Consider the following 24965-nt stretch of genomic DNA (forward strand, 5'->3'; position numbering starts at 1 on the left):
CTGCTGTATTGAGAAAGACTACCTATAGTAGCCATTGTTGGTAATAATCTTGATGTTAGGGGAAAGGAGGCAATTATTGTAGTAATTCTAGCAAGAGACAGAGTGATTAGAAAAGTAGTGTATGTGCTAAGTAGTCAGATTCTGGATGTGTTTGGAAGGTAGAAAAAACAGTATTTCCTGAAATATTTGATGTGAGGTGTGGAAGAAAGGGAGTTTTTTGGTCTGAGCAAATGGCAGGATGAAACATTGGATTTGGAAAAGGGGGGAATTTGATTTTATATGTTTAGTTGGAGATATCTTTTAGAATTTCTCGTGGAAATGTAGAGTGGGCAGTTGGATATGAGTCTTGAGTTCAAGCAAGAGTTCTGAGCTAACACATAATGTTATATAGCATATAAATTTATACTAAGTATAAAATATTTAACATATTTACTCCTTAAATTTTCTTCTCTTGAAATAGTGAAAATTAATGATTGAATTTCTTATCTGCTAGAAGCTCAGTTTCCTGTTTAAGAACTTATAGGCTAACAAATCACTTAAATTGCTTTAAATTTTGAATGAAGGTTGATTGATAAGTTTACAAAGTGCTGTTTATAAGGCCTGTAAAAAAAATGATTAGTTGATGAACACATGCCAAAAATATAAAATTTTTGAAATGAAAAGATCATTGAAGACTGTTTTGTATAATCTCTTAATAATAATCTTCTCTCATTACATAAATTAATAAGTGTTTTTTTTGTGAGTCAGTCATAACTGAATTCAGAAAATGGAATGAAAATGAGGGCTTCTCATTATAGAGTTGTGGGGCTTAATTTAATAAAAGTCACTCAAATCTTCTAGTGTTTTTTTCTGTTTCTTTCAAGAGAAATTTAATATTATTACCTAGGAAATTGAATTGTCGTTTCTTAGATATTACATTTTGTATGACTTATATATCTAAAGAATAAGCAATAACTTTAAAATTAGTGTTACATTGAAGAAAATGGTTGTTGTCATTCAGTGACACAACAGTGAATTGACTTATAGTGTTCAATATTTAATTTAAAAAGGCTATTTCATTTGTTTCACTCTATTTAGAAAAGGAAGACCAGTGTCTCATGCCTGAAGCCTGGAATGTGGACCAGGGAGTAATTACCAAACTCAAGGAACAATACAAAAAGGAGAGAAAGGGGAAAAAGGGGGTGAAGAGTAAGTGGAAAACATTGTATCTGTAAACCATAAATCTTTCCTTTTTTATATCCCCCAATTTTTTTCCCCAATGTTTTCCTAAAACCACTTACTCTTTTTCTTTTCTGCTCCTGGTCTCTTTCGTTTTCATCTGCTCTCAGGGGTTGAAATTAAGTGGTTAGTTATTTGATTGTGACCTTAAAAAAATAAAAACAACCATGCTTCTGATTATGGAATCATAATATATCCCAATAATAAATCTAGAGCCTTGTGAGAATATGGAACTATATATTCAAAACATAGTGATAATTTCATTTTTAAAGTATATGTGCTTAATTAATTACCACAATGATTTTTCACTGTTGACAGTTTTAAATCTCATCTAGTTTGACCCTCTGGCAATCCACCAAAATTACTGCAAATAATTTTAGACCTTGGAGACAGAAAGTTAATTTCTACCCCTGAATATTCTGTGTGTTCATAACACACAGTTCATTTGCTCTCACTACTATATGCTATACAGGGCAGAGAGTCAAATACACAACTTTTAAAAGTATTTATTTTCTAATTTAAGAATTTTGGCCAATTTCATTTATAATAATATTGCCAATTAGCTTTTTTCTTTTTAATAAGATGTCTGCCATATAAAAACTGGAAGCTAAAATGAAATTGCTAGCCTTGTGAACCATATATAACCATATATATATATCATTATGCAAATTATTAGGTTTAGCAATAGATCTAATTAAGTATGTAAAGTAGAAACCTTGAAGAAGCTTTCAAGCATCCCTGAAAACCATCTAAAACACCTTTTTAGGACAGCAAAGCTAAACTACCTCCTGTGCTTCCACTCCCGTTGACCATATGCACATGGGTCTCCCTTTTATGGCAAAAGGAATTGCATCCTTTGAGATATTAAAGTAGTGTAAAGTGGGATTAAAATCCAGTTTAGTGAAACATGTATTTAAAAGTTGGAAAAAGCGTAGTTGTTATTGATAAACAATTCAAATCTTTATTTAAAATATGCTAAGAGTTACAAGTATTTAACTTGAATGGATTAAAAAGTCAGTGGCTATTTTTGATGTTATACTTGTACCAATGATTACATAACTAAGAGCTATTATTTGATGCCTTCTCAATATAAATTAAATTATAATGAGAAATATTAATATTAAAACATTAAGAGCATTTTGTACTTTTTATCCAAATGTATGGATAATAAAAGTGATCTTAAACAGTAATGAGACATGATTTACTAGGGCTTTTCAGAGCCATGGCAAAACCAGTTACACTGAAATTTTAATGCAAATGTCATAAATGAGAAAGGAGAATATTTTAATTTTCAGGTTGACATAAGTTGATATTTCTTTAAGTCATTATGCTACAATAATGTTTTGAAATGTAAAAAATCTCTCATTTGGAAGGGTATCCAGGATTTACGTAGAATCCACCTACTATTATACTGGTTATTCAGTTCTTGTCAAATATCAAGGCATTGCTATAGTTGGCATTTAGCACTTATGACCTAAAATGGCACCATTTGACTGGAACCGTATTCCTACTAATGGAAGCTATTGGCTTTCCTGAATCTGGAGATTATGATCAGCATGCAGGTATATAGCACATAGTTTTTTTGTATGACAAAGAAAAATGACTACAGGGGGAGAAATTTTAATATCTTAGGGTAGAGGGACTGCAGGGTGAGGCTCCACACATTTTGTTTATCATCATCAGTTCACACTGTTTTCATAAAATGGTGATCTGGGAATAAGTGAAGACATGGTAAAAACAGAACTGAAGCAAAACTTTGACCTGGTATGAAGCAGAAATTTACAAACCCCCACAAATATTTTTTTTAATTGAACGTTTACTGTTGGAAAAATTTGATTCCTATTGATATGGCCCAGTAGAAATATTTCCAGTCAAATCGTGTACTCCAATCATACGGTCTTGAAATATATTTCTAGGTAGTAGTTAAAATTGCTTAAAAATAGTTGTATTCTTTGCTGGTATAGGAAAAAAAACCATAATGGACTATGGGTAAGATTTTCCCATTCTTAATTAAACTTGTAACAGGAAAAACTACCGAAGATCTGTTTCAGCCTCTATCCTATATAAAACAGTCAAAACAGGGATGTGGGAGAATGAAGAATCAAAGTTCAGGTAAGTAATCAGTAGGGCATGAGACTTCACCTTGGGTACCATAGCTTCAGGATGTAAGGCAGTGAATGCAACTTCACATAAATGGACAAAAAGGAATGTTGCCGTTTAACTCAGCACACAGTAGTTTCACAATCCCTGGTATCTGTCGTCATTTAGAGCAATATATAAGGATTAAAAGAATGCTGTTATTTTTAATGGTCCAAATTGCATATGAACATGATTTTTTATTGAAATAGCGATATTATTCCATTAGCTTAATTTTTAAAATATATGTAAAGCATAATTCTTCTCAAGAAATAAACTTTTAAAGTAATTTGAAAACTTGGAAAGTAATTACTTTTTAATATAGTAGGGTAGTTTTAAAGGTGAATGTAAGCAAATGTGAATAAGGTTTATGGCACCATTTTGATGCAGTTGGATAATTCCATTCTTTTTTTTCTCTTCCTCCCTGTTTCTGGGCTAGGGCCCAATAGGTCAAAACTACAAGATATGCTTGCTAACTTGAGAGATGTTGATGAACTTCCCTCGTTACAGCCATCTGTGGGTTCACCTTCCAGACCCACCAGCTCCAGGCTTCCAGAACACGAAATAAATAGGGCAGATGAAGGTAAGTATATGACACTCCCGAGCGCGCGCGTGCGCGCGCGCGCACACACACACACACACACACACACACACACACACACACACTGCTGGGAAATGCATATCTAAATTCAGTTATTAGAAAGGACTTTCCTAAGAAAATAACTTTATTTTACGTATGTTTGATTGACACGGTGTTCCCCAAATGTAGGCTTTCTTACATTCAAGGGGTTTGATTCCCCCTTCAATCTGTTAGACTTGAAAAGGGTGCATAAACAGCAGCAAGTCCAACTCCAGATTCTAGTCCACCTCCCTAGAAGCCGTGTATTTGGTATGTACAGGCTGTTTTATTCACCCTACTGCAACAAGAAGAAAATTAAGTCTATATGATAGGTAGTAAATGTTTACTTTGAGATTCACATAAATATTTTCAGATGTTTTCTTTAAAGTTTGTCATTGATAAGTGAAAACCGGGGGGTGGGGGGAGGGTGGGGAGGACACCTGAAAGTCTACTCACACTTGCAACTGTGTTTCTTTGTTCCCTTTCAGTCCTTGTCTGTGTGTATTTTTTTTACAAAGTTACAGTCACCACGTAGAGTAATTCTATCTTGTTTTATTTATGTAACATAAAGTCCCAAAACAACTTTCATAATTATAATTTTGAGATTACACATTATATTTTAGACTTGATACTTCACCATATCCCTTTTGGATATTTAGGTTTCCAGTTTTTTACAGTACCGTCTTACGGTGTTTAAATACAATTCTGCCTGTTTTCTAGACATAAGTTCTGACTTATCTATTTATAAATAGATAAAATGCTTATATGTAGAAATTGATCTAAACTTTTTTTTAATGTTTATTTATTTGAGAGAGAGAGAGAGAGAGAGAGAGAGAGAGAGAGAGAGAAAGTGTATGTGCAAGTGGGGGGAGGGGCAGAGAGAATTCCAAGCAGGCTCTGCATGCTGTCAACACAAAGCATGATGTGGGGGCTTGAACCCACGAACCATGAGATCATGACCTGACCCGAAATCAAGAGTCAGATGCTTAACTGACTGAGCCACCCAGGCACCCCTAGAAATTGATTTTAAAGTATGTATTTACATTAGCTGAAAATCCAGTATGATGTAAAAGGAACCTTGATGATTAATAAATATTTTTCAATATTTATTTTTTAAAATTGCCTTGAATTTAAATACTGTAATTGTTTGCAGTGAATATGCTTCTTCAAATTACTATTTATTGAATAAAACAGACTGGGGAAAAGCCACAGAAAAATCACAAGTGTTTTTCTTTCTTGGGTTTTAAATTCAGTTACATTTTAGAGAGACATAAACTGATAGAACCTTGATGGACAGATTTTCATGGTCGGAGTACTTTTTAAATGAAACTTTTGACCATCACATGGTTAGTTATTTATTAGAGTTAATTTTATACATAGTATACCTGGAATTTATTACTCATACATTAAATAATGAAGACTTGTACATTACACCTTTATAGTCTAAATACACAATTTCTTTGATATAGAGACGTCTTTTGAATTAAAGATGTGAAGTCATGGACCTCATTAGGTGTGTTTGTTGTCCTCTAGGAGATACATTCACTTGACACTATCCATGTGAGAATTTTAATCAGTTTGTTATTCTAAGATCAAGTCTAGATAAGAAGTTCATTTTTCTTTTGTTCTAGTAACTCCTAAAGAGTTTTATCAGAGATTTCATCTTGCAGCATTCTAATAACAGAGGCAGAATAAGTACTATATACTAAATGACAAATGTATAGAAGCATTACATAAGCCACAGAAAGTGCCCTTCATGGAAAAAAATATTGAAGAACCTTAAAACTGAAGCGTTGAATATCTAACTTACTGTCTCTAACATGGGTCCTATAAGCTTTCTTCCTCAGTGAAAGGTTTTCAAAAGTATAAAAAGTATGTAAGAAATACACGGTGTATTTACTTGCCCATGAATGATGCCTCTTGGTCTCCAGTTTAGTTTCAGAAAAAGTGTCCATAGCCTGTGTGTGCTATAAATGTTTATCACTTTATTTTTGTTTTAATGGTTTTGTTTTAATTATTTAGCTGTAAATAGTAAAGAGGCACAGTTAAATAATTTTGTAAAAGCTGAAGAAATGTGGCCTATCGTCTCAAGTTGTAAGGAGTCTTAGAGTTCTGCCCATGGTCGCTCCCTCTGGCCCTCGGGTCTGCTGGCTTAGCCAGGGAGTGTGCTGGAAGGAGCTCTGCCTTTGTTTCAAGGTTTTACATGGTCATTTTTAGAGCATTGTTTAAATTAGCCCAAACAGAGTGTATGCTCAAATCCCATGAATCTTAGTCTTGTTTTTAAGAGTCCTTTTTATTTCACACCTGAACAAAGTTGTCTGGATACAGTAGAAATGAAAACAAACAAAACACCTGGCTGAAGACCCAGTCTCATAGTCTCCTGTGAGTCATTTGATTGAAATTTGGCATGAAAATTGCTATTCTAACCTAAACAGTCTCCACCCTGCAGTAGTTAATGTGAGAGCTGCTCGAACTCCTCAGAGGATATGTGGTATGTTTGGGTAAAACCCATTTTTATTATTGCTGCTTTATTGCATGGTGGTTTTAATTGCATAAGGTCTTAATTTATGTTCTCCTTTGTTCTTATAAGGGTTTTAAGACATAACTCTTAGGTCTTCTATTTTTAAGACATAACTATTCTTTCATTTCTTCAACAAATACTTATGATTGAATCTAAACTTACATAATTTAAAGCTGAAAAACACCTTTAAATCCAGTTTTCTACATATACTAATTAATATATTGACTTGTTTCTTTTAAGGAAACAAAACATTTTTTAGCAGCCAGAGTTTAAACTGTTAAATTCGTCTTATCAACTTATAAATGTTTGCTATTAGTAAAGTAACCACCTCTAGAAAACTACTCAAAGACTATCTTTGACAGTTTGCCAGCATAATTGCATTTATAAAAATCAACAATCTACTATTGACCAAATTAGGTAAAACTCCTGTTTTACTTTGGCATTTTGCTTTTAACTGATTCTTCTGTGATGGTGATTGGAGGAATTGGATTGGTATGTTCAGTGTCATCTATTACAAAGAAGATATGGCATCAGCTCGCGGCTAATGAAACTGTTCAAATGGACACTTCGATAAAAAAAGTCTTTGAAATAAAAATCCACTTATAGTGAAAAGAAAATGTCTTTGAAACAGACATTTTTAACTGAACTATGCCTGTAGAAAACTGTAGAAGTGGTAAGGGAGCAGGTCAGTGAATTATCACAAAGTGAACCCAGCTGTGTTACCACTGCCTCGGTCAGAATCCGAACATGTACCAGGGTCTTGAAGGGCTGCTTGGGCTTCAAGTTACTGCTTCTCCCCTTCTCTCCAGACACAGTCCTGAGTTCTAACACCAACATTAAGTTTGCCTCATATAGGCATATTTTATAGTTGTAACTATTTTACTTCTTTCTTTTTTTTTTTTAATGTTGATTTATTTTGAGAGAGAGAGAGAGAGAGAGAGAGAGAGAGAATGCACCATGAGCAGGGAGAGGCAGAGAGAAAGGGAGAGAGAGAATCCCAAGCAGACTCTGTGCTGTCAGCATGGAGCCTAATGTGGGGCTCAAATTCACGAACTGTGAGATCATGACCTGAGCCGAAATCAAGAGTCAGGCGCTTAACTGAGCCACCCACGCACCCCAGTTGTAATAACCATTTTCGTTTGAAATTTTCTGTATTCTTCCGAGTTATAGAATTAAGCAATTTTATTTTGAATGAGACCAGGAATGTTCAGATCACTTGTTACTTATGTTTAATATTTGATAGAAGTAATTTGAGTAATTAACATGAAATAGCAAACGAGGAAAGCCTACTTTGCTTTAGTCGTATTATTTTTTTGTATAGTGAAAAAGAAGGGACAATGGTCTATTGAATTTGTTTCCTGTTGTACTTTTCTTTTTTCTCTTTCTTTGTTTTAATGTTTATTTATTTTTGAGAGAGAGGAGAGAGGGAGCCAGAGGATCCAATGTGGGATCTACAGGGGCTGCGGAGAGCCCAATGCGGGGCTCGAACCCACAAACAGCGAGATCATGATCTGAACCAAAGTCAGACACTTAACCGACTGAGCCACCCACAGACCCCTCGTGTTGTACTTTTTAAATTAGATGATACCTTTGCCTTTGGTTAAGATACGGAAAAAGCAACCAGTTCTTGAGGATTTTCTGCTCACTGAATTTTACTGTGTTTGAATGCATTTAAAAATAATCAAATATAGACATGCCCTTAAGAGACTCTTTACACTTTAGAAGTTTTTTTATGTGTCTTCTGTCTTCCCCCTTCAGTGGAAGCATTGACCTTTCCTCCTTCTTCTGGGAAGTCCTTCATCATGGGAGCAGATGAAGCCCTTGAAAGTGAACTGGGACTTGGAGAATTGGCTGGACTTACAGTGGCCAATGAAGCAGATTCACTAACTTATGATGTGAGTCATGGTTTTATTTTTGTTGTTTTTTCATTTCTTAGAAATAAAAAGTTAACCTAATAGAAAAAGATAACAGTGGCAAAATTTCTTTACAGGTATAGAATTTGGTTCTGTTTTAATTGCAAACTTTGAAAATACAGTATTTTTCACATTGTGTAGAGGTTAAAATTATGGTCTTTGCCTAAATCCGTAAGTTTTTATATCTTGTTTATTGGTTTTAGATTTAGGGAAAGAATTCCCTTTCTGTTACCAAGTTTGGATTTTATGTTTTAAGGCACCAGAGATCACTTGAAATTCATGCCTCCCTAATGGCAACATTTGAGTTTCTTCTTCCGTACATTATCAGTGAATACTTGGTCTACAGGAGATTTTAGTTATTGTTAGGCAGGGATGTCTACAGGGTGTCTTGCAGATGTTAAGGCTGACCCATCAGTGATTTAGACCAAAACTGAAATCGTCATACCTTTACACATGCATGCATTTACTTAATCCCAAACACAATTGTTTTATAACTACATTTAAATTGTCAGAAAAACAGTTGCCTGTTTTATAAAGTATTTACAACCTGTCTTGTCTTGATGAAAATGGTCTCACTTTGATACCTCATTATCTTTGTTGGAGAACACAGTATAGCTCCTACCACATGGGGGCTGTAAAGATGGATGCTTAAGCAAACCATGGATATGAGAAGGATGTGCTCCAAAGAGGAACCTCACCACTCACTCTTCTTCCTACAAATCAAAATTCTCACTCTTTGCTAAGTCCATTAGTAAGTCTTTTGGGTTCTTCCTCCAAAAATACCTAAAACCGTTAGCTGTTTTTTACTTTTCATCCTACTCCATTGTTTTCTTCACCTGGAACTACTACAATAACCTCATCTAAATGGGCTCTTGGTTCCCCATTCTCTGCATATATGATACAGGTTTTTAAAAAATATTTGTTTCTAGTAGTTTTGTATCCTTATATTCTACATCTGTTGTGTATAAAAACACAATTTAGTTGACTTTTGTTTTTTCATCTAATATTTGACAATCTTTTTATTTTTTTAATTTTATTTAATTTTTATGTATGTATGTACTTATTTTTGAGAGGGTGCAAATGAGCGAGGGGCAGAGAGAGAGAGAGAGAGAGAGAGACAGAATCCCATGAGGGGCAGAGAGCGAGGGAGGGAGGGAGAGAGAGAGAGAGAGAGACAGAGAAGCGGGGCTCACGTTCGCCCCATAAGGGGCTGGAACTCCTGAATCACAAGATCATGATCTGAGCAGACGTCGGATGCTTAACCAGCTGAGCCACCCAGGTGCCCCTGACAACGTTTTTAATTGGAGCATTGAGTCCATTTCTTTTTAAAGTAATTACTGATATATTTGGATTTAAGCCCACTGTTTATTTGTGCTACCTGTTCTGTGTTCTTTTTTCTCCTATTTTTAGCTATATTGGGATTCTTTTTTATAAGTCACCCCCACTCCATTATTTGGAGATTATACAGTCTTTCATTACTCTTTCTGTTGTTACCCTAGAGATTACCACACATATCCTTATCAAAATTTTAATGCACAGACCTTTAGAACAATTTTAACTATACTTAAAAAATTCCTACCGTACATATATGTTACTCTTACTATATATTTTGTCTCGACATTTATCTCCTACAAGATAATGTTTTATACACTCAACATTCAGTTAGGGTTACCCATTTTACATGATTCATTTTGCTTTATTCTGTTCTTCCCTGTGCATCTGACTGTCCATCTGGAACACTTTTCTTTTACTCTAAGAACAGTTAATATTTCTCTTTGGTGAAGGTCTACTGGTATCCAATTCCCTCAGTTTCTGGTTTTATTAAATTGTTTATCTCACCTGAGTGGGTTAACTTTTATCTCTGGTATTGAGTTCCAGTTGGCAAGGTTTTTGTTTTGTTTTATTTTGTTTTGTATTTAGTTTCACTTTAAACATTCTAAATATATTATTTCATTTTCTTCCTTCGTTTTCTGCTAAAGTCAGCTGTCATTTCTTTTATTGGTCGTTCAATGTTAGTCTGATTTTTTTTTCTTCTATGACTCATAATCTTCCTATGTCTTGACTGTTAGCCAAGGTTTAGGTTTCTTTTTATTTAACCTTCATGAAGTTCTTAGACCTTCTTGGCTTAGTATGTTTTTCTCAGTTTTATATAAAGTTCTCAGCTATTTATCTTCAAATACTGCTTTTACACTTCTCTCTTTCTTCTCCTTCTGGAACTCTAGTTATATTGTTAGAACTCTCTACATCCTCTGTCTCCTGCTCCCTTTGTTATGTATTTTCCATCTTTTGTCTCTATACTTCACTCTAGATGTTTTTATGACCCATCTTCTGGTTAACTAATTCTTTCTTCAGTTATGTGTAATGTGTAATTAAACCTATCTACTTAGATCTTACATTGTTTGCTTCTAGAATTCTTTTTCTATAGATTTATTCCAAAATTTACAATGTTGTCTTTTATCTTCTTGAACACAGTAAGCATGATTATGTTCCCAGTTGTTTTCATTAAGCTGTATAATCTTGTGTGGGGATGGTTATTTTTTATTGTGTCCAAATAGCCATACTTGAAAAAATGTCTATAGAAATAACTTCAGGCCTAGGATGATATCTTCCCCCAGGAAGTATATTTTAATTTGCTTCTCTCAGATGTCTGTAGCCAGTAGAAATCTGGATCACCTCATTTCAGTTTCAGTTTTTCAGATGATTTAAAGCTGATCTGCAGTCTATGCAAGGGCTTTTGTTCTAGTTCACGCTTCTGTCTAGGATGCAACCCTTTGGACTCAAAACCCAAAGCACAGTGGTTCACCAAGCCCCACCTTCTTGGCAGGCCCTGGACACCAGTCTGTATCTCCTTGCACTGCCCAAGCGTCAGAAGCACAGCCTGACCTCTCAACCATCCCCTCTGGAATCAGTAAATACCCTCTGGGGAGAAACAACTCCAAATATCAGGCTCACCTTTTTAGATTTCTGTCTTCCCCTAAATCCTGGCCTCCTTTTTCTTCACTATTTTTCTGGTTCTCCATTTAAAAATTATTAGCTCTGCTTTTCTACTTGTCCTCAGTACAGACTTGATCCTAATGGTCTAGTCTACATCATGGCTAAAAGCAGAAGTTCCCATGAGATACTTTTGTCCTCTCTAAACGTACCCCACAAAGATTTTGTCCCATATGTTACAGAATTCAGTCATGTCTCTAGACAAATGTCATTCTTTTTTTTTTTTTTAAGCTGTTGTTAAAAACTTAGTGTTATGTCTGTGTTTCTAAAAGAAGTCTCTAGTTCTAATAAATATATTAGTAACCTCCCGCTGTGTAACAAATTGCACACGACACAGCTTAAAACAACATTTGTTATAGTTTCTGGAGGCCAGCAATCTGGGGCAGCATAGCTGTGTGGTTCTGGTCTGTCATGTGGTTATAGTAAGCATGTAGCAGGGGTTGCAGTCTTAAATGAAGACTTGGGAAGATCTCCTTCCAGGCTCACTCATGTAGTTGTTCAAAAGCCTTGGTTCCTTGCTGGCTGTTGGCTGGGGACTAGTTTCTCACCCAGGAGCCTCTGTGTGGCGTTCTCGGTGGAGCAGCTGGCTTCTCCCAGTGTGGGTGTACTTGAAAAGAGAGTGAGCAAGAACACCCAAGATGCAAGGTTTTATGACCTGATTTTGGAAGTAATTTGCCACCACTTTTGCTATATGTTACTGGTCACACAGAGCAACCCTGTATTGTGGCAGGGGGCTTCACAAGGTGTAAATATGAGGACGTAGGGCTGATCAGGAACCATCTTAGTGGCTGTCTACCACATTAAGACATTCAGAAGGAATCTAATTGTTTTTGTATATGAAAATCTTTCAGCTCTTCAATAAGAGCAGACAAGAGTCAACTTAGTTGTTCTGCTTCTCCCCCTGCTCCACGCACCCCCAACCCCCCTGCAAAGATAACCAGCCCCAGATCTTATAGTAGTTCCTTGCATCGTGTGTTCTGTCTTCTTACTGCTCCAATTGTGACCTGCTCTATCCAAATTTTTCTGCAGACTTTTAAACTTCTGGGTCCTAAGTTATAGTTTGTATGACGAGTGTAGCCTCTTAAGTCAGGCTATTTGGTTTTGAATCCGGAGTCTTCCACTTACTAGAGGGAACTCATTCAGCTTCTCTTTTCTTTACATGTCTGGTCCTTAAAGTGGGGATAATGTTGATTCCTTCATAGAGCTGTTGTGACACTTAAGTGAGTTAATGCGTGTTAAGTTTTTGAAAAATGTATAAAGTAATGGATAATGCTCAAAATAGCAGTTATTATCAGTATTGGTTTTTTTTTGTCATTGTAAGTATGGCAATATTTCTTCAGTGTGTTAACCAATATGTGCCCTACTCGTGCTTAAATCTAGAATGCTTGTTAGTCATGGAGTGTAAAGTAATATGTGATAGGATATGTGGTGCTAGTGTAAAGTTAAACATGAACCTCTTTGGCTTTGCTGTTGGAAATGAAAAAAAAAAGTTGGAATATTCTTGGAATGAAAAAATGCATTTTTTAAGTTGTTGAGATGGAGTCTGTGTGGAGAAAAGCAAGATAATGTTGTGTTTTGCAAATGGAATTTATTGTTTTGTAACATCTGATTGTCTCTTCCAGGGTTAACATTTTATGTTTCCAGTTTATAAACGTTGTTACCAATTTGACAAAGAAAATTTAGCTTTTCATAGAAACTATTGAAAATCTAGAAGTAGGATCATATACTATAATGTTAATAAGTTATTAAAGGTAACTTAGTTTTCAGGTTTTATCCCAAATTAGTTTCTATACTATAATTTAGGTTGAAATTACTTGTCTGTTGTTTTTTTAAGTCATCCTAGTAAAGACCCATTCTTGTTATTTAGTCTTCTTTCAATTTTGAATTATGTTACTTGTTTTTTTGTTGTGTATTCGTTCATATTTCTTCAAAGAAAACCACTGTTGACGTACTGTTAATTTTGCCTTTTGATTTGATTATTTGCATTTAGAAATTATATTGTTTTGACAATTGCATAATGTGATGATTTAATGACAAATCAGCAAGAATTAATGTTGAAATATAATTTTTTTCATGTCCTGAACCAGATGTCCGGGTATCTTTCTTTTGTTTCCTTAATAGATAGCGAACAATAAAGATGCATTGAGGAAGACATGGAACCCTAAGTTTACATTACGAAGTCACTTCGATGGCATTCGAGCCCTTGCTTTCCACCCCACTGAGCCCGTTTTGATAACAGCATCAGAGGATCACACATTAAAAATGTGGAATTTGCAGAAAACAGCCCCAGCCAAAAAGTGAGAATATTCTACTTTAACTGTATTTGAAGGTTTTTTTTTTTTCAGTTTATTTATTTATTTTGAGAGAGAGAGAGCGTTCATGGGAGGGGCAGAGAGAGAGGGAGAGAGAGAATCCCTAGTAGGCTCCACACTGTCAGCACAGAGCCCAACACAGGGCTCGAACCCACAAAAGGTGAGATCATGATCTGAGCCGAAATCAAGAGGCTCAACCAGCTGAGCCACCCAGACGCCCTGTATTTGAGTATTTTAATTATCAGTGTTCAGCAGAAAAGTACTTAATTATTTGCTATTAAATTTCTCAAGTATACCTTCCAGCTTTTTCTTCTTTACCATGTCACATAATTAGAATTTTTCCCTTCTTACTCACAATCTGATATCAGGTTGGAAAACTGACACTGAGGGAGAAATAGTATTATCTGATAGTTTCCCAGAGCTTGTGAGTGCTGTTTACAATCCTTACACAGTATTTTAAATGGTTGTCATATTTGTGGATTCCCTTGTCTATATTGAAGGTTTCTACTGTTGTTGTAAAGAGGTGTAGGCATGTCATCATTCCCCAGCACAACCTTGCCATATTATTTATTAGGTTTGGACTTAATGATGTGGAAGGGAGGCTGATTGAGGGGTGAAGGACTGTTCTTTGGTATTGTCTTTTGGCCTTGACCTTTTAGGTACTTTCCATACCTACCAACATGTATAGACTGAAAGGCATTGTTATTCCTGTCACTTAACTGCTATTTTTTCCCTCAGCCCCTCGGTTCCTTTCTTAAGCATGAACAGACATGAGTTGTTATAATCTCTTTTATCAGTGACCAAGCTAGTCCAGGTCCCACTTGGTAGTGTACTTACTGGAGGTCACTCCCCTGTGTCCTTGAATCAGATGGTCCAAACCTAGCATGTGCCAGTAATGGCCCTTCTCTGGTGTCAGGCACTTCTGTTATTGGAAGGAGAAATAAACATGAACTGGCAAAGATTATAGAAGTTTTACTACTGATAGAGGATATCTATTGCCAAGTTTAAAAGAGATCAGTGAACATTCCTGCTGTGAGTCCTACATAAACTTGATAAAATACTTGATTTATCAGTCTTCATCAACCAGTTCAACCAGATCTTGCTAAAACCAAGTGACTTCTCATAAGGATCAGGTATCTTCAGCAGAGAGTAATTATTTCTTTGTTATAAATCGTGCCTTTTGTCTTTTTAGTTCTCTGGCCACAATGGGCATCTCATTAGACCAAAGAATGTCAATGTCTCATATATTCTTGACTAAAACTTAGAAAAATATTGAAACAAGTTTCTTAGCTGGTGATAGCTTAGGAACAATATCTCCACATGTAAATAACAGTGACCTGTTTACCTTTGAGCATAAAATTTTGGAAATGCTTGAGGAGAGAATTATATAAAAAACTGTAATACAGTATAAGAAATGGTAAGTAATTGACTTTACATCCAGTTTCCATTAACAGTCATGGCCAGTATTAGTGTAGAGTATCTATACATTCAGTGTTCTGATTAATGAATAAACTGATGACTTGGACACCTTTTACAAGTATCGAGGACAGATATCTTAACCTTTATGGAAATGCAAAGAAATTCAAGTGCCATGTGCTGAAATCCTGCTAATGCCTGGTTCTAGCCTAGTCTGTTTTACATGTAGACTTTTATTTAATCCTGTGAGTATTTGGTATTATCCTGATTTTTCAGTTTTGTTTTAAATATGTAGAGGAATCTGAAGTTCCAAAAGAATAAATAATTTGCCTGAAGTTAGCCACCTAATTGAATCCAGAAATTTATCTCCTCAAAGCCTATGATGCTCTTTGAGTGGGACTCTCTCTTCCTTTAGTCAAATAGACTATGATAATGCTGAGAACACTACAATCAGGTATTATTACTAAACTACTACTAAACAAGTGTTTCTTGAGGCCACAAAAATATGTGATTGATATCAGATAAGTTGTCTTAGGTGTCCTAGGTTGAGAATGGTATATTACCACAGTGTTGGTATTTCTAAAGGCAATTTTGTGGCATATATTCAGGGCTACTGTTTACTACTGAAACTTAGAGTGGTAAAAGTCCTCTCTCTCTTGGATTTAGGAGTACATCTCTTGATGTGGAGCCTATCTATACATTCAGGGCTCATAAGTAAGTATGTGCTTTTTCTTTGTTTTAAGTCAGCATCACTGTACATCAGCCTGATTAGAGTATTTTATTTTCTTTCCCTTAAATATTTGTGTTATATATTTTTTGTATTTAGTAGCTTTTTTCTTTTGTAAATGTAAAAGAAACTGGCAGATAATACAGTGTTAAAAACAAGTTTATCACTACCAGAGATCCTTGCTAAAATTAGATTTTATTTGGATAATGTTTAAATATGATATCTCTCTTGCTTAAAATAAGTTGATGCAGTAAGGGTTAAATATTATAAATCCTGACCTTTGTTTTCCTTAAAGATAATATAGATTAAAAAAACCCAAGAATTTTAAAATTATGAACACATATTGCATGCTGCTCATATTTCCACATAAGCTTAAGGGTTATACTTATTCACTTGATTTAACACAGAGATTGGCATTTTTTATAGAAAGGGTCGGATAGAAAATACTTTTTCAGCTTTGTAGGCCATATATTTTCTGTTGTATATTTTTGTTTTTAGTTCAGTTTGTTTTACAACCCTTTAAAAAAAATGTAAAAACCATTTTTAGCTTGAGGACTGTACAAAAACAGACCACTGGCTGGATTTGGCCCACAGGCCATAGTTTGCCAACCTCTGGTTTAGCAGCAGAAGAGAGATGTGCGATGCTTCCATAGTATTTTTATTCATCGTAAAAAGCTGAAACATAGAAACCATATGAATAATTAAGCACTCTTATTTCTAACAAGTCCTATTATCAGATTGATTTGGGGGAATAGAAATTGCTTTTTATCTCCCAGAGGACCAGTGCTCTGTGTGGTGCTGAGCAGCAGCGGCGAGCAGTGCTACAGTGGGGGTGCCGACGGACTGATCCAAGGCTGGAATACCACCAACCCCAATGTCGATCCCTATGACTCCTACGGTAGGTGTTTCCCCCAGGATATGCAAGAATAACTTGTCTTCCTTTTACACATTTTACATAGCATATATAAGGATAAAATGAGATATGTTAATAAATTGGTAAAAGACAACAAGGTCTTTATATGGTTGAAAAGGACTCTTGTATTTACGAATCAGTTTGATACATGATGTTAAAAGAAAAAAGAAACAAAATGGATTATTCCTGCAAAAAACAGTTCCCACCCTCCCAGACTTTTGTTGATTGGAAATGGTGGCTATGACTGACCATCGTTTTCTTCATTTTGGGCATCTGTACATTACTTGAGACATTATTACACATTTCATTACTGTTCTTGACAAACAGCCTAAGGAAAATTAATGTTGGCATCATCTTCTTGATCAGTTACTGGAGTGTGTAGAGGGTAATGACTTTTAAGCTCCATGACACCAAAATACTTGAAAGGCCTTAAAAATTAAGAAGTGCCTTTAGTCTTGGGAACAGTACTGTGAAACATAAATCCACATGATAATCTATCACTAGATTTTACCATAAATTCTTTTGCAAAAACTGTTTAGGAATTGACTCTTTTGGTTTCCTCTTATATTCTCAGACTTTAGAATGGTATGAAGTGTCATATTTGTCCTAAAACCATATTTTCCTCTTCACTTTAGATTAATTTTACCACCAAACCTAAGATAAATTCGATAAACAAAAAATTTTCCCAACATATATTTAATAAACATTTAACATGTATTTTGTGAAAAGTAAACCCCCTCTCTCTCCCCAGGTCTCTTACAAATTGATCTGTTCCATATTTTTCCTTACTTCCTTTATCTCTCTATTAGAGGATCAGTTGTTCTGTCCCAAGGCAACCAGCCCTTCTCCTTTGGCTCTTGACCTCATTCTCTCTTGTTTCTTTTGAGACTGCACTTGATTCGTTCTTGCTGTCTCTCTTGCTCTCATCTTAAGCCTTGCCCTCTTTTCTCTCTTTCCACCCCCTCCGCATATAAGTAAATCCAGGTAGCTCCTCTCCTGGGCAAGGGGAAGCCTTTTCTTGACTCCATTTCCCTCCCTGGCTTGTGTTTAGTCTCTGTTTCCCTCATCATCTGTGTGTGTGTCTCTTTGGTGGTTGTGACTAGAATACACAATTTGGAGTTACTAATTCCATGTCCTTTCCCCGGGCATCATCCCTCTGCAGTCTGTCTTCTGGTCATTCCCCTTAAATATACCAAGATTATCAGTGACTGTCTGATTGGCTGATCCAAGGGGTATTTTCCAGTCCTTGTTTCTCTAGACGTATTGGCTATCTGAAACTGTAGAACATTCCATCCTTGTTGAAATTTGTCCACTGTTGGCTTCTGTGACAATTTGTTTCCTATCCTTCATAAACTTTTATTTTTCTCACCTTAGATACTGGCATTTATCAAGGCCCACACCCTATTCATTCCTTGTTTTGTATGCATATTCTTTGGTAGACTGAATCCACCTCTACGGTTTTATATGCTGTTGACTCATAAATATCTTCTGTAAGCCTCAGACTGCCTACAGAACATTTCAAAGTCACCATCTCATTGTCCATAAATCCCCGCAAGTGCTGTGTTTCTTCTCCCATATATTCTTTATGAGACGGTGGCACCACCACAGTTGCCCAAGCTAGAAACCTAACAGTTATCCTTGTTGCCTTGTTCTGTTTGCTATCTGTACCTTATTAATTTCCTAGTAATTAATATTTACCTAATATTAATTACCTAAATATTCCTTGAATATAGCCCTTCTGCTTTGCCCCCTTTCCCACTGCCCTCCCCTAGGTGTTCATCATCACCCGCCCCCAGACTGCTGGAACAGTCCCCTTGCCGTCATCTGGATTCTGTCCAGTCTGTCTTCTGCACTACAGTGAAGGCTACCTTATTAAATACCTACTTCACCCTACTGCTCCTGGAAAACCCCGTAGTGGTTCATTTTGCTTTCAGAATAACTCCCAACTACCTTGATATGCTGTAGAAATCCCACCTTAAAGTAGCCACTCTCCTCTCATCTTTCTGTCTCCAACTTCACACTTCAGTGGTGCTGAATTGCTTGTAAATTTCCTCACATGTCGTGCTTTCCTTCCTTTGTGATTTTGCAGGTGCCGCCTCCTTTGCCAGCAGTGGCTTCCCTCTAGTTTTGACTGGCCAGCCCCCGTATACTCTAGGTGTCATTCTCTCCAGGAAGCTTTCACTCAACCCTGTTACTCTCCATGGTTACGATGTCAGTCACTGTTACTGTACTTATCACAACATCTTTTGAGACCAGGATAGCACTGTGTCTTAATTATCTGTGTGGCCCCAGCATCTAGCATAGTGCCTAACACACCGTGTCTTCAATAAATATTTTATGATATGACAGAGAGTAGAGGACAGATAACATTGACATTTTAAACTTAACATGTGTGAGCCATCTTGAAAGTACTGCTTCATAGAGTCACTGTGAGGATTGATAATTACAGTTTCCAGTTTGACTTTTGTCACGAAACCGTGCTAAGTGAGCCTCCTTCCCTTCATGCACATCATTCACATGTCGGTTAGTGCTGTTAGAGGGGAATACCTGTAGGTCTCAGTTCATGTCCACCGTGAATTCCAGGGACCTGTTGCTCCCAGGAATAACTGCCATTCGTAGTGCGGAGGTACAGGAGGCTGGTCTGAAGAAGCGTGTCCAAAGTGCTGACAGAGCTCAACGAGGAAAGGATCTCTGTTCATTTCCTCGAGGAATAGTTGTGACTTCTCTGAACACAGATTAAATTCAAATGATGTGTGTTAACGTGCTTTTTAAAAAATCTAGACAAATGGAAAGAAGGGAAGGAGAAGGAAATACCTGATTTTTTTAAGGAGAGAAATATGTACTTTAAAATTTTAATTTATAAGTCCTAGACTCTGCATGTGCGTATTTCCAAGCCTGTTTTTAGTTACTGCAACATTTCAGAAGAATAATAGAAACTAGGAAGCATATTTTGTGCTGTTATTAGACGCTTTTGTTTGTATTTCCTTTCTCTGGAATCTGAGTTACCTTTATGATTTGTTTTTTTCTCCTGATTTTGCATTCTTGCTATTTTGTGTAGATCCTTCTGTTTTAAGGGGCCCTCTGCTGGGCCACACCGATGCTGTCTGGGGCTTGGCTTACAGTGCTGCCCATCAGCGCCTGTTGTCCTGTTCAGCAGATGGCACTCTCCGATTATGGAATACAGCCGAGGCTGCTCCAGCCCTAAGTGTATTTAATGATAATCAAGGTATATGCTTTTTTTTTTTTTTTTACCATTCAACTGAATCTTTTATCAAGTGTCTAATTCTAACAACAAGCAAATAAATAAGTAAACGATTCTATAAACTCTTAGAGTTTAAATTTAATTTGAAGGGTTTTTTTTTTTAAAGTAATGAAAGCATATTTGTTTGAATTTCCAACTTATGATTTTTAAAAGCATAGTATTCAGTGAAAGAACACACATTAAAAATTTTTTTAAATCAAAATATAACATCTACAGTAAAAATGGATATTGAAGATATGTCTTACTGGGTTTGACAAATATATAACTCTTATACCTCTCAAGATCTAGAACCTTTCCTTCACCTCTTCAAAGTGTCTTTGGGTCCTTCCCAGCCCCTCTTCCCATTTCCAACCAGCGGTGTGATTTCTTTCATTACAAATAAGTTTTATCTGTTCTAAAATTTCATAGAAGTGAAATCATATAATATGTACTCTTTTTGTATCTGGCTTTTTACTCTCTAATGTTTTTGTGATTCATCCATGTTCTACATATCAACTTATTTATTTTTATATTTAATAGTATTTCATTAAACCAGTGTGTTTATTTATTTACCTTTTGATGGACATGTGGGTTGTTTCCAGTTTTTGAGTATTATGAACAAAACTACTATGAACATTTATTTTTTATTTATTTATTTATGTATTGAGCTAGTAAAGAGCTAGAAGTAGAATTGCTGGGAGTTAGAAGTGGTTTTGTGTGTTCAACTTTATGTGAAATTGCCAAACTTATCCAGAGTGGTTGTGCCATGTTATACCACTGACAGCATGTATGAGAATTCCAGCTGCGCTTCATTCTTAATTAATTAGCATTTGGTGTTATCAGTTCATTTAGTTTTAGACACTCTGGCGGGTGTGTAGCAGTGTTTCATTGTGGTTTTAATTTGCATCGCTTTGGTGGCTAATTATTGTGAGCACTTTTGTGTGTGTGTGTGCTTATTAGCTATTAACGTATCTTCTTCTATAATATACAGATTTTTTAACTGCTTGCTTGCTTTAGATTTTGAACCATATAAAAAAATCAGATTATATTCATGTATATGTATACATGCTATGTATACATATCATTCTATTCTTTTATGTTTGTAAGCACACTATAAGTTTAACCAAGTTTTATCCTATTCTAGATGATAAATAAAGTACCTTCTTTATTCTTGAGCTGTTTTAACTTGTGTCTGGGTTTTGATGAGTTGCCTGCATTTGATATTTGCATGACTCTACCAGTAAATAATAATTTGAAATTTTATTTTTTTAATTCCGTATTTCGATGAGTTAGAATTCCTCATAAGAGATGGTCTCTTAAAGAATTCCCACAATGCCACTCTAAGCCTCAGGTAAAAGTGGAAGCAACAAAACTTGTAGTCCAGAAATGTTTTCCATTTGTTTTCTGAGTAAAGGCCTGCATTCTGTGAATATATTAGCTGAGTAACAGGTAGAAGACTTGCTGAACAGGTAAAGATAATAAAATAGGCTAGGGCTAACAGTAACAAAAGAAATAATCTCTATTGAATGGTTAATGAGCTAATTTTTATTCTAATGTTGAGCCTTCTTTACTTCTTAAGGAAATCTTGTGACTATTTGTTTTGCTATATTATAAGGACATTTTCAACTAGACCCTCTGATCACCATTCTCTGAATATGTTCTGACTCTCTTAGAATTGGGAATCCCTGCGTCTGTGGATCTAGTGAGCAGTGACCCGAGCCATATGGTAGCATCGTTCAGCAAAGGATATACAAGCATCTTTAACATGGAAACGCAACAGCGCATTCTCACTTTAGAATCCAACCTAGATACAAGTATGTATACCAATTTTAAGTAGTCTTTGTTTGGGTCAAATTTTTAAACTTTCTCAAAATTATAATTACTAGAGTCAACTACAAAAAAAACCTGTTATTATAAAGAGTTCTGCCTTTTAAATCACAGAACACAGTTACTTGGATAAAATGATTTACAATTGATTTTAAGACTTTAAATTTATGCACATTTGTAACTATACTATTTGGAATAGCATTTGAGCTATTCCAAAGAGGAGTCAAGTCACATCCCCAAAGGCAAAGGAATTAAAAGCAAAAATGAACTGTTGGGACCTCATGAAGATAAAAAGCTTCTGCACTGCAAAGGAAACAATCAACAAAACTAAAAGGCAACCGACAGGATGGCAAAAGATATTTGCAAATGACATACTGGACAAAGGGCTAGTATCCAAAATCTATAAAGAACTCACGAAACTCCACACCTGAAAAACAAATAATCCAGTGAAGAAATGGGCAGAAACATGAATAGACACTTCTCTAAAGAAGACATCCAGATGGCCAACAGGCACATGAAAAGATGCTCATCAGGGAAATACAAATCAAAACCACACTCAGATATCACCTCACGCCAGTCAGAGTGGCCAAAATGAACAAATCAGGAGACTATAGATGCTGGAGAGGATGTGGAGAAATGGGAACCCTCTTGCACTGTTGGTGGGAATGCAAACTAGTGCAGCCGCTCTGGAAAACAGTGTGGAGGTTCCTCAAAAAATTAAAAATAGACCTACCCTATGACCCAGCAATAGCACTGCTAGGAATTTACCCAAGGGATACAGGAGTACTGATGCATAGGGGCACTTGTACCCCAATGTTTATAGCAGCACTCTCAACAATAGCCAAATTGTGGGAAAAGCCTAAATTTCCATCACCTGATGAATGGATAAAGAAATTGTGGTTTATATACACAATGGAGTACTACATGGCAATGATAAAGAACAAAATATGGCCCTTTGTAGCAACGTGGATGGAACTGGAGAGTGCTAAGTGAAATAAGCCATACAGAGAAAGACAGATACCGTATGTTTTCACTCTTATGTGGATCCTGAGAAACTTAACAGAAGACCAAAGGGGGAGGGGAGGAAGAAAAAAAAGGTTAGAGGGGGAGGGAGCCAAAACATAAGAGACTCTTAAAAACTGAGAATAAACTGAGGGTTGATGGGGGGGTGGAAGGGCAGGGAGGGATGAGCACTGGGTGTTGTATGGTAACCAATTTGATAATAAATTTCATATTAAAAAAAAATATGGGGGGGCGCCTCGGTGGCTTGGTCGGTTAAGCATCCGACTTCGGCTCAGGTCATGATCTCACGGTCCATGAGTTCGAGCCCCGCGTCGGGCTCTGTGCTGACAGCTCAGAGCCTGGAGCCTGTTTCAGATTCTGTGTCTCCCTCTCTCTCTGCTCCTCCCCTGTTCATGCTCTGTCTCTCTCTGTCTCAAAATAAATAAATGTTAAAAAAAAAAAAAATTAAAAAAAAATATGGGGATAAAAAAACAAAGAGGAGTCAAGTTTTATACCAAATGATTAGTTTTCAATTCTGTTTGAAGAAAGTAATATTTATTCTGAATATAAAATAAATCTGTTTTTCATTTCTCATAATTTCATTTTTTAAATCAATTTAGTTTTGTATTAATAATATTTGACACAGCTCACTACTGATTAGACTGTAAATCAAGTTGTGTCTCTTAAAATCTCAAATATGAAGCTTCTCATTGGATACAGAAAGTCAGGAAATAATTTCTCAGATTGTGAAAAAGATACTATAGAATCTTTTTGATTTTTGGCTTTTTAACCATTGCTTTCTGTCTTTAGGCTTAATCCAGACAATTACATTTTAGGTTGCAGTTGACAAAGGAAGCTGTGTACATATATATTGTTGTTTTAATCTGAGAACTAGCTTTAAAAATAATTACCATGGTGTGTTTGTGTGTGTGTGTGTGTGTGTGTGTGTGTGTGTGTGTGTGTCTGTCTGTCTTTCTGTCTGTCTCTCCCTCTCCCTCTCCCTCCCTCCCTCCCCCCACTCTTTTCCTTGCAAAAATTTCCTTCATTCCATTTTGGCTTTCTTCATTTTCTCTTCCCAATCTGTTGGCCTTTGTTTTTTTTCTGAGGTCTTAGGAGAATTGTTTGGGGAAATACACACGAATAGAGTTTTGAACTATTTGGATGTAAAAGAGAGGGGTGAAAAAACAAAAACTGATATTATGGAATAAGAAAAGGAGAAACTTTTTTTCTCAAGAAATAATAGGTTTTAGACTCTCAATAAATTTAAAATCAATTTAAACATATGACTTAAAGCTACAGTAGTAAAATACAGATAACAATATGAAACTAAGAAGGATGTGAACATTTTTGGAATGTAGTCAATTCTTAGAATGTCCTGAGTGGTAAATACTGACTTTAATGACTGCTACAAATTAATAAGATGTCAAGTCTGGTGGATGAGATGGATGAACTAAACTCGGCAATCCCAATTTTCTCTTTAAGTGTGTGACAATAAAGTCATGTGACTTTTTGCCTGATACTAGAAACATTTTCTGAAGAAAAGTGCCAAAAATGTTTTGAACAAAGGCAACATTATTGGAATAAGTGATAATTACTTTGAGTTATAATAATAATATGTCCTGACATTTTCTTTTTTAAATATATCCTTTTTTTTTTTTTAAATGTTTATTTACTTTTGAGAGAGAGCGAGTGAGTGTGAGAACACAGGCAGGGGAGGGGCAGAGAGAGATGAGAGAGAGACACACACAGAATCCGAAGCAGGCTCCAGGCTCCGAGCTGTCAGCACAAATCCCGACATGGGGCTCGAATCCACGAACCGCAAGATCATGACCTGAGCCTAAGTCGGACGCTTAACTGACTGAGCCACCCCAGGCGTCCCTGTCCTGACATTTCCTAAATTATCAGTTTGATTACTTTAGAGTTGTATAAATTATCAGTTTTATTACTTCAGAGCTGTACTTTTATTCTTTTCTACTGTGACTACCCCTGCTTATTTATTTTTTTTACTACATTGTTCTTTTCTGTAATTTAGCAGATTTTTAAAAAATTAAAGTTCAGACCAAAAACATGTTTCAAGGTAAAAGTAAATTTCTTATAGAATTAAAAAGGATGGAGGTTTTTGTTTTAAA

At 35.8% G+C, this 24965-nt stretch overlaps 1 protein-coding gene across 6 annotated transcripts in view; it reads left to right on the forward strand.

Annotated features, from left to right (window-relative positions):
* STRN (striatin) overlaps positions 1-24965 on the forward strand; it is a 90654-nt gene that overhangs the window by 58989 nt on the left and 6700 nt on the right. For 3 of the 6 annotated variants that reach the window (XM_042982169.1, XM_042982174.1, XM_042982173.1), the window contains 10 exons: positions 1078-1188; positions 3244-3330; positions 3794-3937; positions 6423-6464; positions 8253-8389; positions 13520-13695; positions 15793-15840; positions 16630-16751; positions 19825-19992; positions 21681-21821. In XM_042982169.1, coding sequence (XP_042838103.1) covers positions 1078-1188; positions 3244-3330; positions 3794-3937; positions 6423-6464; positions 8253-8389; positions 13520-13695; positions 15793-15840; positions 16630-16751; positions 19825-19992; positions 21681-21821 — 1176 coding nt within the window. The remainder of the gene's footprint in view (positions 1-1077; positions 1189-3243; positions 3331-3793; positions 3938-6422; positions 6465-8252; positions 8390-13519; positions 13696-15792; positions 15841-16629; positions 16752-19824; positions 19993-21680; positions 21822-24965) is intronic. The other 3 variants (XM_042982170.1, XM_042982171.1, XM_042982172.1) reach the window with 3 other exon arrangements.

This window comes from Panthera tigris, chromosome A3, assembly GCF_018350195.1.
Source record: "Panthera tigris isolate Pti1 chromosome A3, P.tigris_Pti1_mat1.1, whole genome shotgun sequence".
NCBI lineage: Eukaryota > Metazoa > Chordata > Mammalia > Carnivora > Felidae > Panthera > Panthera tigris.